This window comes from Chenopodium album, chromosome 8 (assembly GCF_948465745.1).
Source record: "Chenopodium album chromosome 8, dcCheAlbu1.1, whole genome shotgun sequence".
In the NCBI taxonomy this organism is placed as follows: domain Eukaryota; kingdom Viridiplantae; phylum Streptophyta; class Magnoliopsida; order Caryophyllales; family Amaranthaceae; genus Chenopodium; species Chenopodium album.
In genome coordinates, this window is record NC_137841.1 from 8,238,605 (window position 1) to 8,252,682 (window position 14,078).

Consider the following 14,078-nt stretch of genomic DNA (forward strand, 5'->3'; position numbering starts at 1 on the left):
CTATTGTTGTCTCGTTGCACTTGAAGGGTGGAGAGGAATTCAAGTGTCAACCTTTTGTAGGTCGGGGCGCTTAAATCTAGCCAATTTCCTAAGCCACACCCCTCGAAAAGCATCCTAACATCGTCCCCTACCCCTAAAGCCTCGGCAACACTCTCGTCATAGAACTTTGTAGGTCGAACTCTCCTCCTACTTATTCTTATATAGTTATTCAAGAATTTTGGGTCATTGAACACGATTCCCATGGTGTCCACTTGTGGTGGATCAACGGGAGGAGGAGGAGAGGGGTTGCGGTACCTAGCATCCGTGTTTCTAGGTCGATTTCTTCTAGACATGGTCGGTCTTGATGTAATGCAATCAAACGAACCAAGAAAAAATAATCAACTCGCAACCACACAAAGAGACTAAGTCCGCAAATCGACCAACCAAAGCTCAAACAAGGCCAATGGGCACAACACAATCAAGTCAAGTTCTAAGTCTCCCACCTAAAACAAGCAAATCACCAAGCAAAAAAGACCACTTCAATAATGCATCTACAACAATTTTATATCGATTTCATGCAACATTACCAAACAAACCAACACAACAATCCACCTAAACAAGCATGTTCTTCCTTCATAAAAATCAATTTTTCAACCTCTCTTACAAAAAAATAATCCAATTCTCAAAACACACCAAAATTCATTCAAACTCAATAATGCTTTTCAATTATCAACTATCAATCACTCACAATCAATTCAAACAAACTTTCTCAAGCAATTTCATGCAAAAATTCAAGAAATTAAACATGAAATTAGTGAAAGGGAGGAACGATTATACCGAGCTTATCGTGGGTGTAAAACCCGCAAATGAACCTTTCTAACCCTCCTTTTGCTTACTTGAACTTACTCCTTCAACCAATTGTCTTGAATTTTAACTCCAAAGAAAACCCCCAAATTGATTTTTCAAGGTTAGGGTTTGAGTATTTTGGGTGATTTTTGGGTTTGAATGTAAGAAAAGGAGTAGTAGATTGTGAAAATGTTGAAATGGAGTGAATATTTTGAAAAAAATTGTTGAATTTGGGTGAGAATTTGAGGATTGAGTGGGTTTTGAAAGAGGAAGTAAGAGTTTTAGAGAGAGGAGGAGTGAGAAACGTGAGATGGAGAAATGAGAGTGAGTGAAATTTTTTTTTTTTTTTTTTTTTGGATATAACCGTGCTGCTGCCAGGATTTTTCGCGGTGGCACGGACGTGCAACAATTGGCACGGACGTGCAGCCTCAGACAGAAGCCTGAATAAGGTTACTGACTTGCTTGGCACGGACGTGCTACGTAGCACGGACGTGCGTAATTTGGCACGGACGTGCAGCCTCTGGCAGAAACTTTAATAATTTACTGACTTGTTCAGCACGGACGTGCAGGACTTGGCACGGACGTGCTTAGCCACCTTGCACGGACGTGCTTAATTTGGCACGTCCGTGCCAATTTGGAGAAATTTAATTCAAAGTTTCTAATTGCTTCTGACTGCCTCTGCACGGACGTGCGATACTCTGCACGTCCGTGCAGACCTGATGCTACACGATCCTTTTTTTTTCTCTTTTTTTTTTTTTTTTTTTTTTGAATAGTAGTAATAGTAAGGCATAATAATAATAGAATTATTATCATTACCATTAATATTATTATTGTTATTATCTACTACATCACTTCCACCAAAACCCTTTCTTACTTTTCTTTTCATCAACACCTACAAAAGACATTTGAGAGAAAAGTTAGTAATAGTAAGAGTGATGGAAATTAAATAATAGTTTGTGAGAGAGAGAGAGAGAGTTGAGAAACTCGGGTTGCCTCCTGGAAGCGCTCTTTTAACGTCACTAGCTTGACGACATTGCGAGATCAATGAGAGTAGGGAACATCAAACTCATCAAGGTGAACAACCTTGGCTTCCTCATGCACAAAACCGTCAAAGTATGCCTTAAGCCTTTGGCCATTCACTTTGAACGGTTCACCATTGTTATTTGAGATTTCTATCGCTCCATATGGAAACACCTTCTTAACGGTGAAAGGTCCACTCCATCTTGACTTAAGCTTACCCGGAAACAACTTCAACCGGGAATTGAAAAGTAAGACCTTATCACCTTCCTTAAAATCCCTTTTGCTAATATGCTTGTCATGCCAAGCCTTGGTCTTTTCTTTGTAAATCCTTGCACTCTCATATGCATCCATTCTTAATTCTTCCAAGGCGTGGAGGTCAAGCAACCTCTTCTCACCGGCGCTTTGAAGGTCGAAATTTAATGTTTTGATAGCCCAATGAGCCCGATGCTCAAGTTCTACCGGCAAGTGGCATGACTTCCCATAAACAAGCTTGTATGGTGTGGTGCCAATAGGAGTTTTGAACGCGGTGCGATAGGCCCATAGAGCATCATCAAGCTTTGTAGACCAATCTTTTCTAGACCTATCCACCGTTTTCTCAAGGATCATTTTTACCTCCCGGTTTGAAATTTCAGCTTGACCACTTGTTTGGGGGTGGTAAGCTAATGACACCTTGTGCCTCACACCATATTTCTCAAGGAGAGCTTGAAAGGATCACTTTTCAAAGTGTGAACCCCCATCGCTAATCACAGCCCGGGGCACTCCAAACCTTGAGGAAATTACCCTTTTGAAGAGCTTGACCACAACCTTAGCATCATTAGTAGGAGATGCAACCGCTTCCACCCACTTCGATACGTAATCGACGACCACTAGAATGAACTTGTTCCCAAAAGAGCTCGGGAAAGGCCCCATAAAATCGATGCCCCATACATCAAAAATTTCAAGTTCAAGGATGTTGTTCAAAGGCATTTCATTTCTTTTTGAAATATTACCGGTTCTTTGACACCGGTCACAAGCTTTCACCATACCCCACACATCCTTGAACATTGTTGGCCAAAAGAAACCGCATTGCAATATTTTCGCCAAGGTCTTATTGGCACTCATATGTCCTCCATAAGGTGAGGAGTGACACATTGTGATAACATCTTCAATTTCATTATCCGGGACACACCTTCTAAAAAGGCCATCAACACCTTGTTTGAAGAGCAAGGGGTCGTCCCAAAAGTATTGGCGAACATCATGAAGAAACTTCCTTTTTTGTTGATAGGAGAGGTCGGGAGGAAGAATAGAGCAAGACAAGTAGTTTGCAATGTCCGCAAACCATGGTGCCGGTGCTTGGAGAATAGCAAATAGTTGATCATCCGGGAATGAATCGTCGATTGGCAAGTTATCAAGATCACCTACAAGGATAGGCAACCGTGAAAGATGATCGGCTACCACATTTTCGGCACCCTTCTTGTCCCTAATCTCAATGTCATAGTCTTGTAAGAGCAAGACCCACCGTATCAATCTTGGCTTTGGTTCCTTCTTGGACAAGAGGTACTTCAAGGCCGCATGGTCGGTGAAAACTATGACTTTAGATCCCAACAAGTATGACCTAAACTTCTCAATTGCATGAACAATGGCTAGAAACTCCTTTTCCGTGGTTGTGTAATTCCTTTGTGCATCATCCAAAGTTTTGCTAGTGTAGTAGATAGCATGGAGCTTCTTATCCTTCCTTTGTCCAAGAACGGACCCAATGGCAAAATCCGATGCATCACACATAAGCTCAAAAGGAAGCTCCCAATTAGGGGGTTGAATGATAGGAGCCGAAATCAATGCCTCCTTCAACCTATCAAATGCTAGCAAACAATCATTAGTAAACACAAAAGGGGCATCCTTTACCAACAATTGAGTGAGCGGCTTTGCGATTTTTGAAAAATCCTTTATGAACCGGCGGTAAAAACCCGCGTGTCCAAGAAAGCTCCTTATCCCCTTCACATTTGTAGGGGGTGGGAGGCGCTCAATGACCTCAATTTTGGCACGATCTACTTCAATGCCCCTACTAGAAATTACATGACCAAGAACAATTCCTTCCTCTACCATGAAATGACATTTTTCCCAATTCAAAACCAAGTTCACCTCTTGACATCTTTTCAATACTTTAATCAAATTTGAAAGACAAATGTCAAAATATGAACCAAAAACAGAAAAGTCATCCATGAATACTTCAATTGATGATTCAAGCATGTCGGAAAAAATAGACATCATACACCTTTGGAATGTGGAAGGTGCATTACAAAGTCCAAATGGCATCCTTCGATAAGCAAAGGTGCCAAAAGGGCATGTGAATGTAGTCTTCTCTTGATCCTCGGGTTGGATTGGGATTTGAAAGAATCCCGAGTATCCATCCAAGAAGCAATAGTGACTATGTGATGTTAGTCTTTCCAATATTTGATCGATGAAGGGGAGTGGGAAGTGGTCTTTCCGGGTGGACTTATTCAATTTTCGATAATCAATACACATCCTCCACCCGGTGACCGACCTCGTAGAAATGGTCTCACCCTTATCATTCTTGATGATGGTCATGCCTCCCTTTTTAGGCACAACTTGAACCGGGCTAACCCACTTACTATCGGAGATAGGGTAGATTATGCCCGCTTCAAGAAGTTTTAAAACTTCTTTTTTCACAACTTCCTTCATGTTTGGATTGAGCCTTCTTTGGTGCTCAATCGAGGAAGCATGATCATCATCAAGTAAAATCTTATGCATGCATATAGTAGGACTTATCCCCTTAATGTCATCAATTTTGTACCCAATGACGCCTCTATACTCCCTTAAAACAACTAGGAGTTTCCCAAGAGAGTTATCATCAAGTTTAGCATTGACAATAACGGGATAATTCTCACTATCATCAAGAAAAGAATATTTAAGTAAAGGAGGAAGGGGTTTAAGTTCAACCTTGTGAGGAGGCGTAGTCCTCTCCTCTTTTACCTCCACATTAAGCACTTCAACTTTCTTTTCGTTGTGGACCAAAGGTTGGTTGAGTAAAAGATCATACCCCCTCATTTCTTCACCTTCCTCAACTAAGCCTCCCGTTAGGATAGCTTGTAAAGGATCTCCTTCAAACAAATTTTCTTGGAACTTCTCTAAGTCCCTTTCCAATGTATCAACTCTATGAACTTCATCATACAATAGCTTTTTCAATGTTTGTGGAAATGAAAATGATATTTTCTCATCTCCCACATTCAAGGTCAATCTTCCTTGCTTCATATCAATCACAACACCCGCGGTGTTCAAAAACGGTCTTCCCAAGATTAGGGGCACCGTAGTATCTTCTTCCATTTCCATTACCACAAAATCACATGGCACAAATACTCTTCCAACTTGAACCGGTACATCTTCAAGAATTCCCAAAGGTAGCCTAACCGTGCGGTCGGCCAATTGCAAGGACATTCTTGTTGGCTTCAAGTCTCCCACTTTCAAAATCTTAGCAATAGAATAGGGCATCAAACTCACACTTGCCCCAAGATCACATAAAGCATCCATAGCCTCTAAGTCTCCAATCTTCACCGGTATTGCATAGCTACCGGGGTCACCAAGCTTTTGAGGGAGCTTGTTTTGAATGATTGCACTCACCTCCTTAGGAAGGGAGATGGTTGCACTCTCTTCAAGCCTACTCTTGTTGGATAAAAGATCCTTCAAAAATTTTGCATATGTAGGCATTTGTGACATAGCATGAAGAAAGGGAATATTCACTTGAAATCCTCTCATGACTTCAAGAAAGTTTGAAAACTTTTCATTCAATTTCTTTTCAACAATCCTATGAGGGAATGGAATGGGAGGCTTGTATACTTTCATAGGGGGCTTTTCTACCTTTTCCTCATCTCCCTCATTCTTACTTTGTGGCTCCTTTCTCTCAACATCAACTATCTCATTTTCAAACTCATCCTCATTTCTTACCACAACTCCCTCATCTCTCTTTTGTGGCTCCTCTTCACTCATAACCGGGCCTTCATAGCCTCTCCCCGATCTCAAAGTAATGGCCTTAGCTTGCTCCTTTGGGTTCACAACCGTTGAGCTTGGGAAGTGACCACTAGGATTGGAGGATGAACTTCCAACTTGTTGCGCAATTTGAACCAATTGATTCTCAATTATCTTGTTGTGTGCTTGAAGTTGTTGGATGTTCGCTTGCATATCCGCATTGCTTCTTCCTTGTTGTGTAATGAAGGTTTCAAGTGCGGCTTCAAGGCTAGATTTTTGAGGAGGTGGAGGAGCGGTTTGGTTATATTGTTGCCTTTGTTGGTTTTGGTCCCTTTGGTTAGGGTGACGGTAAGGAGCTTGTTGGTTTTGTGGATGAGATTGATTGTATTGGTTTTGAGGAGGGCCTTGATTTTGTTGTTTCCAACCCGTGTTTTGTTGGGGTTTCCAACCTTGATTGTAGGGTTGATAGTATTGATCGTTTCTTTGATGCAATAAGGTCTATTGCACTAAGGTCGTGGATTCCGCCCTTCTTTGCTTGAGTTTGCCGTCTATCACCTCCGTATGCATAGTGCTTTGCCACTTCTTCAATCATCTTGTATGCATCATCCACCGATAGCTTTTTAAGACTACCACCGGCCCCGTTATCAAGGTTGGCCCTTGAAGTAGGAGTAAGACCATCATAAAAGCTTTGAACAATAATCCATAACGCGAAACCATGGTGTGGGCATTTTCTAGTGTAGTCCTTGAAACGCTCCCAAGCTTCACTTAAGGTTTCATCAATCTCTTGGTTGAAATTGGTGATTTTCCTTCTTAGTTCGGCGGTCTTTTCGGGTGGACAATACTTTCCAAGGAAAGCTCTAGTAACTTCATCCCATGTGGTCAATGATCCCTCTTCTACCGTTCTCAACCAATGCTTTGCTTTGTCACAGAGGGAGAATTGAAACATGTGCATATGGATGAACTCTTCCGTAATGTTGTTTTGCTTGATGGTTGTGCACAATTCGAGAAAGTTGTCCAAATGAGCAAAAGGACACTCATGAGAACTCCCACCAAATTGATCACTTTGTATCATACGAATGAGTTAAGGTGAAAGCTCAAAATTATTTGCATTCGTAGTAGGGAGACGTATGCCACTCCGAAGTGTGAAGGCATTGGGGTGGTCATAATCCCGTAACAATGGTGGAGGAGGATCGTTGTCACCCATGTTATCTTCTTCGTTGGTTGCAAATATTTCCTCCGGATCGGAATCCGAATATACAATAGAGAACTCGGGTGTGCCTTGCAAAAGCCTCCTCACGCTTCTCAAAGTCCTATTTAACTCTGGATCAACGGGAATAAGCGGTGATTGCTTACTCTTCCGTGTCATGCAAGGTCAAACAAAGCTAAGAAAAACGTTAGCAATGACTATAACAAGTTGAAAACACAAATATACAAAAATAAATAAGAAAAATTATGATACAAATATACACACTTAGACTCATTCAACAATAATACATTCAATGTGACTTTGCCTCCCCGGCAACGGCGCCAAAATTTGATAGGCCGTCGTCGAGCCTACCAAAGATAAAGTCCTATCTTGGTCTCACTAGCTAATAGCAAGGGTAATAAAGGGTCGAACCCAAGAGAGGCGTTGAATCAACCACCGAAATACTACCGCATAAATAAGCTAAATGAAGTCGAAATTGGTTTGGTTTTATGTAACAAGTGCTAGTTCAAGTCAACTAGAGCAAGGGGGAGATTAACTATATTTAGAGAGTTCTAGGGCTTGGGATATGCCACTCAATTTCGTCACAAATCACAATTAGCAAGTAGCAAACAATGGTAATTAGGGGATGATATAGGGGAAGTCATCTAAAGCACCCAACTACTCTCTCAAGCTAGAGGGATTACTCGAATTATGAATACAACCTACTCTCGTGGTTACAAAGCATAAAACAAGTATTAAAGCATAATCACGATGACAAAAACATTCCCTTGACTGGAAATTCCTATTCTCATGGTATTTCAAGTCAATTAAGCATAAGGGAGCTAACTCAAGTTCATCTCTCGATCCTTCGTTGAGAAAGCTTAGATAATAGTTCTAGCAATGACCATATACAAGAACTAAGCAATTAAACCACTTAAGCTCAAATAATTAACACCTAACAATTACCAAACTAACACATGCAAAAAGTAATTAGTGACTACATTGAGGGTTTTACCCAAACCTTAGAAAATTAGACTACTCACAATCCATGGAGATTAAAGCAATTAAGGATTTCAAGTAACTCATGAACAAGAATTAACCAAGGATTAAGCTGAATAACAATCTAAGCATACAAGAATTAAGCAAGATGATTAACAATCAAAGCAATTAAAATGGAAGAGAAGAGTGAGAAAATGTTACTAGAAGCTTCAACTTGAATATCAATGGTGGAACTTGTCTTCTACAATGATTGAGAATCAAATTTCCAAGCTAATAATTATAATCTAGCTAATGATTTGAGAATATTTGTGTTTCTACAATTGCAAACCAAGAGGACGCACTAAAAACTTCCATCCGTACAAATGAGCTTCCAAGGTTATTTATATAGACCCCCAAATAAAAAGGACGGAGAAAACAAGAGTCGGGCACGGCTACAGGTCAGCACGGACGTGCTGAGGTTGGCACTGACGTGCAGCTATACCTGCACGGACGTGCTGATATTGGCACGGGCGTGCACCTGGGAGGCAGAAGGTACTGTTTTACTCAGGGCATCCTGCACGGTCGTGCTGATATTGGCACGGACGTGCACCTGGGAGGCAGAAGGCTCAGTTTTGGCTGAGCAACCTGCACGGGCGTGCTGGACCATGCACGGACGTGCTGAATAACCTGCACGGACGTGCTGAGTTCTGCACGGACGTGCAGGCCTTGAAAACAGCAAGCAGTAGCTTCTGGTCGTGCTGGAACACTTCTGCACGGATGTGCCATACTTTACACGTCCGTGCAGACTCTCTAAGGCCTTTATCTTCACTTTTCTTCGGTTTTGCTCCATTGTTTCGGCTTCTAACCTCGGTTTATCATCCAAATGCCTCAAATGGTCGCCCTTGAACCTAAAAACCCAACAAAAACACTAACAACCCGTGAAGCAAGGGATACACAAAAGTTGAACAAAAATAGAGTAAAAGTGAACCAAAATGCCAATATACCAAGTAAACAAGGTTCGAAATTACTCTAAAATCGTATCAAATAACAAGTTATCAGGTGTCGAAGTCGTTCTTCCAGTGGAAATCGGTTCTGAAAGTCTGCGAGTGCACCACTTCTCGGTTGAAAATGAGCAACTTATGAAGGAATCTCTTGATTTCCTTGACGAAATAAGAGACTCAGCCAAAGACAGAATGGCTACATACAAGCAAAGAATCAGCAAATTTTATAACCGAAGGGTCCATGCAAGGCCTCTCAGAGTTGGAGACCTTGTCCTTCGAAATGCTGCTGCAGTTCAGAAAAACCGAATCCATGGGAAACTCTCAGCCACCTGGGAGGGACCTTACGAGATATATGATGAGCTTCAGCCTAGGACATACCGACTTCGGAAGTTGGATGGAACTGCGCTGAAAAATCATTGGAATGCTGATGTACTTAAAAAATTCCATGTGTAAACCCTTCGGGGAAGAACAACCTTTGTAAGTACATTTTTAATTATTAATGAAAGGCCTCAGAGCCAACATTTCTACAAATATTTGCAATTTTTATTCTTTCATTTTTCTTTATTCTATCTACTCTTTAAGATTTTTCCTTCATCCCTGTCTGAAACCTTTGCCTCTAAGGCATCATGTTTCATATTGCTGACAAACTCGCCTATAAAAGAACACTAGTCTTTCGGCTGAAGTAAACGCTTCAGCAAGACTTGTTCTCCGAGGCAATGAGTCCATGGACGAATCTGGGATATTGCTTTCACTAAGCCTTGTATCCCAGAGGGTCATTGTTTGGGACATTGCCTTAAGTTGCCTCGTGTCTCAGATATCCATTTTTTAAATATAGATAGAAAAACAAGAGTAATCGCATAACAATTAGAAATTGATTAAGCACAGAAAAGCTTCGTCTAAAGTCAAAAAACACAGCCAATTATCTCAAAAATCCGAAGATAAACCTTCAGAATTCTAGGGGGGCAACAGTCACTAAAAGTGCTCAGCATCTGAAAAACTTCTAAAGCTGAAGGGCTTTTTACTTAGCAAATTTTTCAAAAATCCACCAGATTAATGCGCAAGTTCAAGGCAAAGCAATAAGAAGAAAAGCAACAAATTCATAACATGAGTAAAAAGCTCGGAGTCCGAGCTACAAAGTTAAACTGTTTCAGAGCATAATAAAATCGGCAACCGCCCACAAGCGGAAAATCACAGCTGCCGAATACGTACAAAGGTAAAAATAAAGAGTTTGTACATTAAGGCAAGCTGAAGCAAAAACAGAGGCAAAAAATTTAGAAGCGGCAATTCAGAAGTTAAGCACAAGTTGATCCGCAAGATTCTAAAGACGATTGCCCGAGTCCCTAGGCTTCAGCTGAAGGATCAGGCCTTCCGGCAACGCTGGGCTCCAAGGTGGCATCGGTTCCGGCTGTTGAAGAGGCAGGCTGAACTTGAGCTTGAGCTTCGTTCTCTCTGTTCTCAGCTTCCTCAGCTTCAGCATCCTCCATTTCCTCATCTTGGAGACAGATCTCCAGATCTACCTCAGCCTGGCTGGCGAACTCCATATAAGGATCTTTGGGGTCTTCAGCCCAAATTTCACATTGGTACCAGCCCGGCTCAGGAGCTGCATGAAGGGCCAGTCTTCGGGCCACCTTGTACCCATTTTTGTAAGCAATCGAGTACTCAGCCTTGGAGTAAACTTTGATGGCCAGCTGAGCCTAAGCGTCGGCCAGCTTCTTTTGAACCTCCTCCAAGGCCTTCTGGGAGGACTCTTGCTGCTCCTTCAGCTTGGTCTCAGCATCAGCGAGTTGCTGCTCCTTTTGCTTAGCCTCAGCCTGAGCTTGGAATAACTCATCCTCTTTGTCATTCAGCTGAGTCTCCAAGCTGGTCAGTCTCTGCCCTTGAGCCTCGACTTGGGTGTTAGCCTCAATCAGCTCAGTTTCCCTGTCATCATAGGCCTTTCGGTGTCGGTCGACATCAGCCTTCAAGATTTTGACCCTTTGTTGAAATAAAGCTTCCCGAGCAAGCATTCGGGAGTCAACCTCGTGCACGATCTTCATCTCGATCTGAGTCTTGAGGCTCTTGACATCGACAGCGCCGAACTCATTGATGAGAGCCACACCCTCGTCCATCATCGGCATAACCTCCTTCTCCATGTCGTTCCAGAAGACATCGAAGGAGTCCACGATTTGCTTGGCCCTGTATTCAGCCTTGGCATGCTTCAACTTGGCAAGATTTGCCTCCGTTTCAGCTATATCCACTCTGTTTTGGAGAGAATCAATCATCTCACAGGTTAGAGTGTGGTTGTGGACAACCTACATAATCGGAACTCAGGTCAGCAAAAAAAAAAAAATTGAATGATGAACTGAAGAGCTAAAGTAAAGTATATAATAACAACAAGTACCTGCATCAGCAGCCTTTGGTTGTCTCTTGCGGGGTCTGGGACCTCTAGGCCAGGATTGGCTATCCCAGCAGTGGCTCTAAGAGACCACTCTCTAGCCTGCTCCATTTCAGACAGGTGGGAGCAGCCGCTGAAATAAGCCTCAACGCTCTCTCCGTACCTTCCCCAGATCTCAGCCCGAACGCTGTTGGGGATGGGGATCCGAGGCGCTGAGAAGCCCATATCCCCGGATTGAAAGGTTCTAAAGGAGGGGAACAAAGATGATGGAGCTTCTTTAGCTTTGTTGGTGTCAGTTGGTTCCTCCCCTGCTCCAGTTTGGTCCCCATAAGCATGGACCTCTTCAGCGTCCTCAGCAGGTTGGTTAATTAAGGCATCAACCTTCTGCTGAATCTCAGCAGTTAAACCCCCATTGGCTGCATTTTCAGCAGCAGCCACCTCTTCAGCTGCCCCTCCAACAGCAGCTTCGTCACCAGAGAGCTTAGCAGCGCTCTCCTTTTTCGACGCCTCTTCTAAAACCTAGGGGAGAGCATGGGACGGGTACCCGTTCCAATAACGTTATTGGTTCGGGTACCCAATAACCGTTAAGGCTAAAACCAATTCCCGAAACTAATCCAATAAGGTTCGGGTACCCGAAAATTCGGTTACCCGAAAATACAATACCCGAACCAAATATCCGAACCGAACCAATAAGCTGAATTTTTTTGTTTGGGTCTTTTTATGTATTTAACACCTGCTTTTTTCTAGTTTTTTTTTTTACTTATGTTTTTTTTACTATAAAAATTCAACCTGAATACCTGAAAAGTACGTTAAAAATCCATAATTTCTAAAAATAACCATCTGAATAAAAAAAAAATAGTCCATGAATTAAAAAAAAATAACAACCAAATAGTCTCATACAAAATTACAAACATACAGTTTCTTATAAAAAAAAACTAAAAAAGTCCAAACTCCAAACTCCAAACATACAGTTTCTTATACAACTCGTTACATAACCTTAAATAATGTCTATGATTTAAAAAAATGATGCCTTCAGTTAGTCCAATCACCAACAAAAAGGGATTGTTCCTTCATGCTTATAACAGCTCCTGCCTCTAACAGCTCCTTCCTCTAATCATCATCAACAAAGAGGGATTGTTCCTCACCAAGTGGTAACATTTCTTCAAAAAAAAAAGAGTAAGGAATAGGAAGATATCAGACTTAAAGGAAAAAAAAAGAGAGAGAAAATATTTAAATGTTACCTAATTCAATTTTTTCCATGTCTTCAAGTCTCTCCTCAAGTATAAGTAGACCTTGAGATGTACGTAGCCAATCTTGTGCACAAATCAAGGCTTCTACCATCTTTGTTGAAAGTGAGCTGCGAAATGAATCAAGCACTCGACCACCGGTGCTAAAGGCTGATTCAGAAGCGACTGTTGAAACGGGAATAGCAAGTACATCTCTAGCCATGAGAGCTATTGTTGGGTACCTTTCACAATATTTTTTCCACCACCCCAAACAATCAAAGCTTTTTCCAGCAGGATTAACTTCTCTATCATCTTCTAAATACTTGGCCAACTCATTTTTCCCTTGCACTCCAACACTTGAACCCACATCCTTTTCAAACTCTAATTCCGCAACATCTACATCAAAGTCCATATCTTCTACTTCCTCCAGAAAATCAGAAGTTTTGGGGGGAATGGAATCATTTAAAGGGTTCTCAGAAACATAAAGTTCATACATTTCATTCAGAGTTTGCATCACTTTAGCACACAAATACTTAGCTTTTTTAGAATCATATTGTTGAGTAATTGCCCATTTAGTATATCCCATTTTCCGCCTAGGGTCAAGAATGACAGCAATATACAACAAAAGATTCACATTATCAACATTCTCCCAATACTTGTCATGCTTTTTCTTCATTCCACTAGCCATTAAACTCACCCCCACATCATTACTCAACATTTTTTTCTTTATTAACACACTAATCCCAACAAGTTCTTGTAAATACACATTAGAGGTGATATACAACGAGCCAGAAACTCTTAGAGTAGCATCATAAAATATTTTAAGGAAAGGAAGAAAAGAGGCAGCACGATCCCAATCACTAGATTCAGGCACACCATCTGACTTATTTAACTCAGACTTAAATTTACCACCATCAGAACATTCAAGCAAATAAAAAGCCCTACGATATGCCAAAGCACCTTCCAACATTAAATAAGTGGAATTCCACCTAGTATCCACATCTCATAAACTTTTGCAATCTAGCACCCGATGATCTTACATACCTAATAGCACAACGAATTCTTTTTATAGACACATCACTTTCTTTCAATCCTTCTTTAACCGTTAAACTTAATATGTGAGCACAACATCTCATGTGTAAAAACCGACCACCCAAAACTAAAGTCTTTCAACTTTCAAACCTCCTTTTCAAATATTGAATGCCCACATCATTTGAACTAGCATTATCTATCGTGACAGTCATAACTCTAGAAATACCCCATTCAAGTACGCACTTTTGGACAGATTTACCAATAGTTTCACCAGAATGACCAGAAATTATACAACAGTTTATTATTTTCTTGTACAATTTCCAATTTTGGTCAATAAAGTGAGCGGTTAAACACATGTAATTCATATTCTGGCAAGAAGTCCAAGTGTCAGTGGTCAGACTTATACGTGAAGTGCACTTGCTAAAAAATCTCTTCAAACTTTTTTTCTCATCCAAATAAATCCTAAAACAATCTCT

At 41.2% G+C, this 14,078-nt stretch overlaps 1 protein-coding gene and 1 non-coding gene across 2 annotated transcripts; one reads left to right on the forward strand and one right to left on the reverse strand.

The window, feature by feature from the left end:
- Positions 1 to 1,866: 1,866 nt before the first annotated feature.
- On the reverse strand, positions 1,867 to 6,018 carry LOC145642708 (uncharacterized). Its single transcript, XM_081693880.1, has 3 exons — positions 4,637 to 6,018; positions 2,871 to 3,439; positions 1,867 to 2,546 (listed from the first exon to the last, which is right to left on the reverse strand). Exons 1-3 carry the CDS (start codon positions 6,016 to 6,018, stop codon positions 1,867 to 1,869), a joined length of 2,631 nt encoding a protein of 876 aa, XP_081550006.1.
- A 497-nt stretch (positions 6,019 to 6,515) lies between these two features.
- Positions 6,516 to 6,622, forward strand: LOC145557170 (small nucleolar RNA R71). The gene has a single exon (XR_014092221.1). It is a non-coding gene; the product is annotated as a small nucleolar RNA R71 (small nucleolar RNA).
- Positions 6,623 to 14,078: the final 7,456 nt, after the last annotated feature.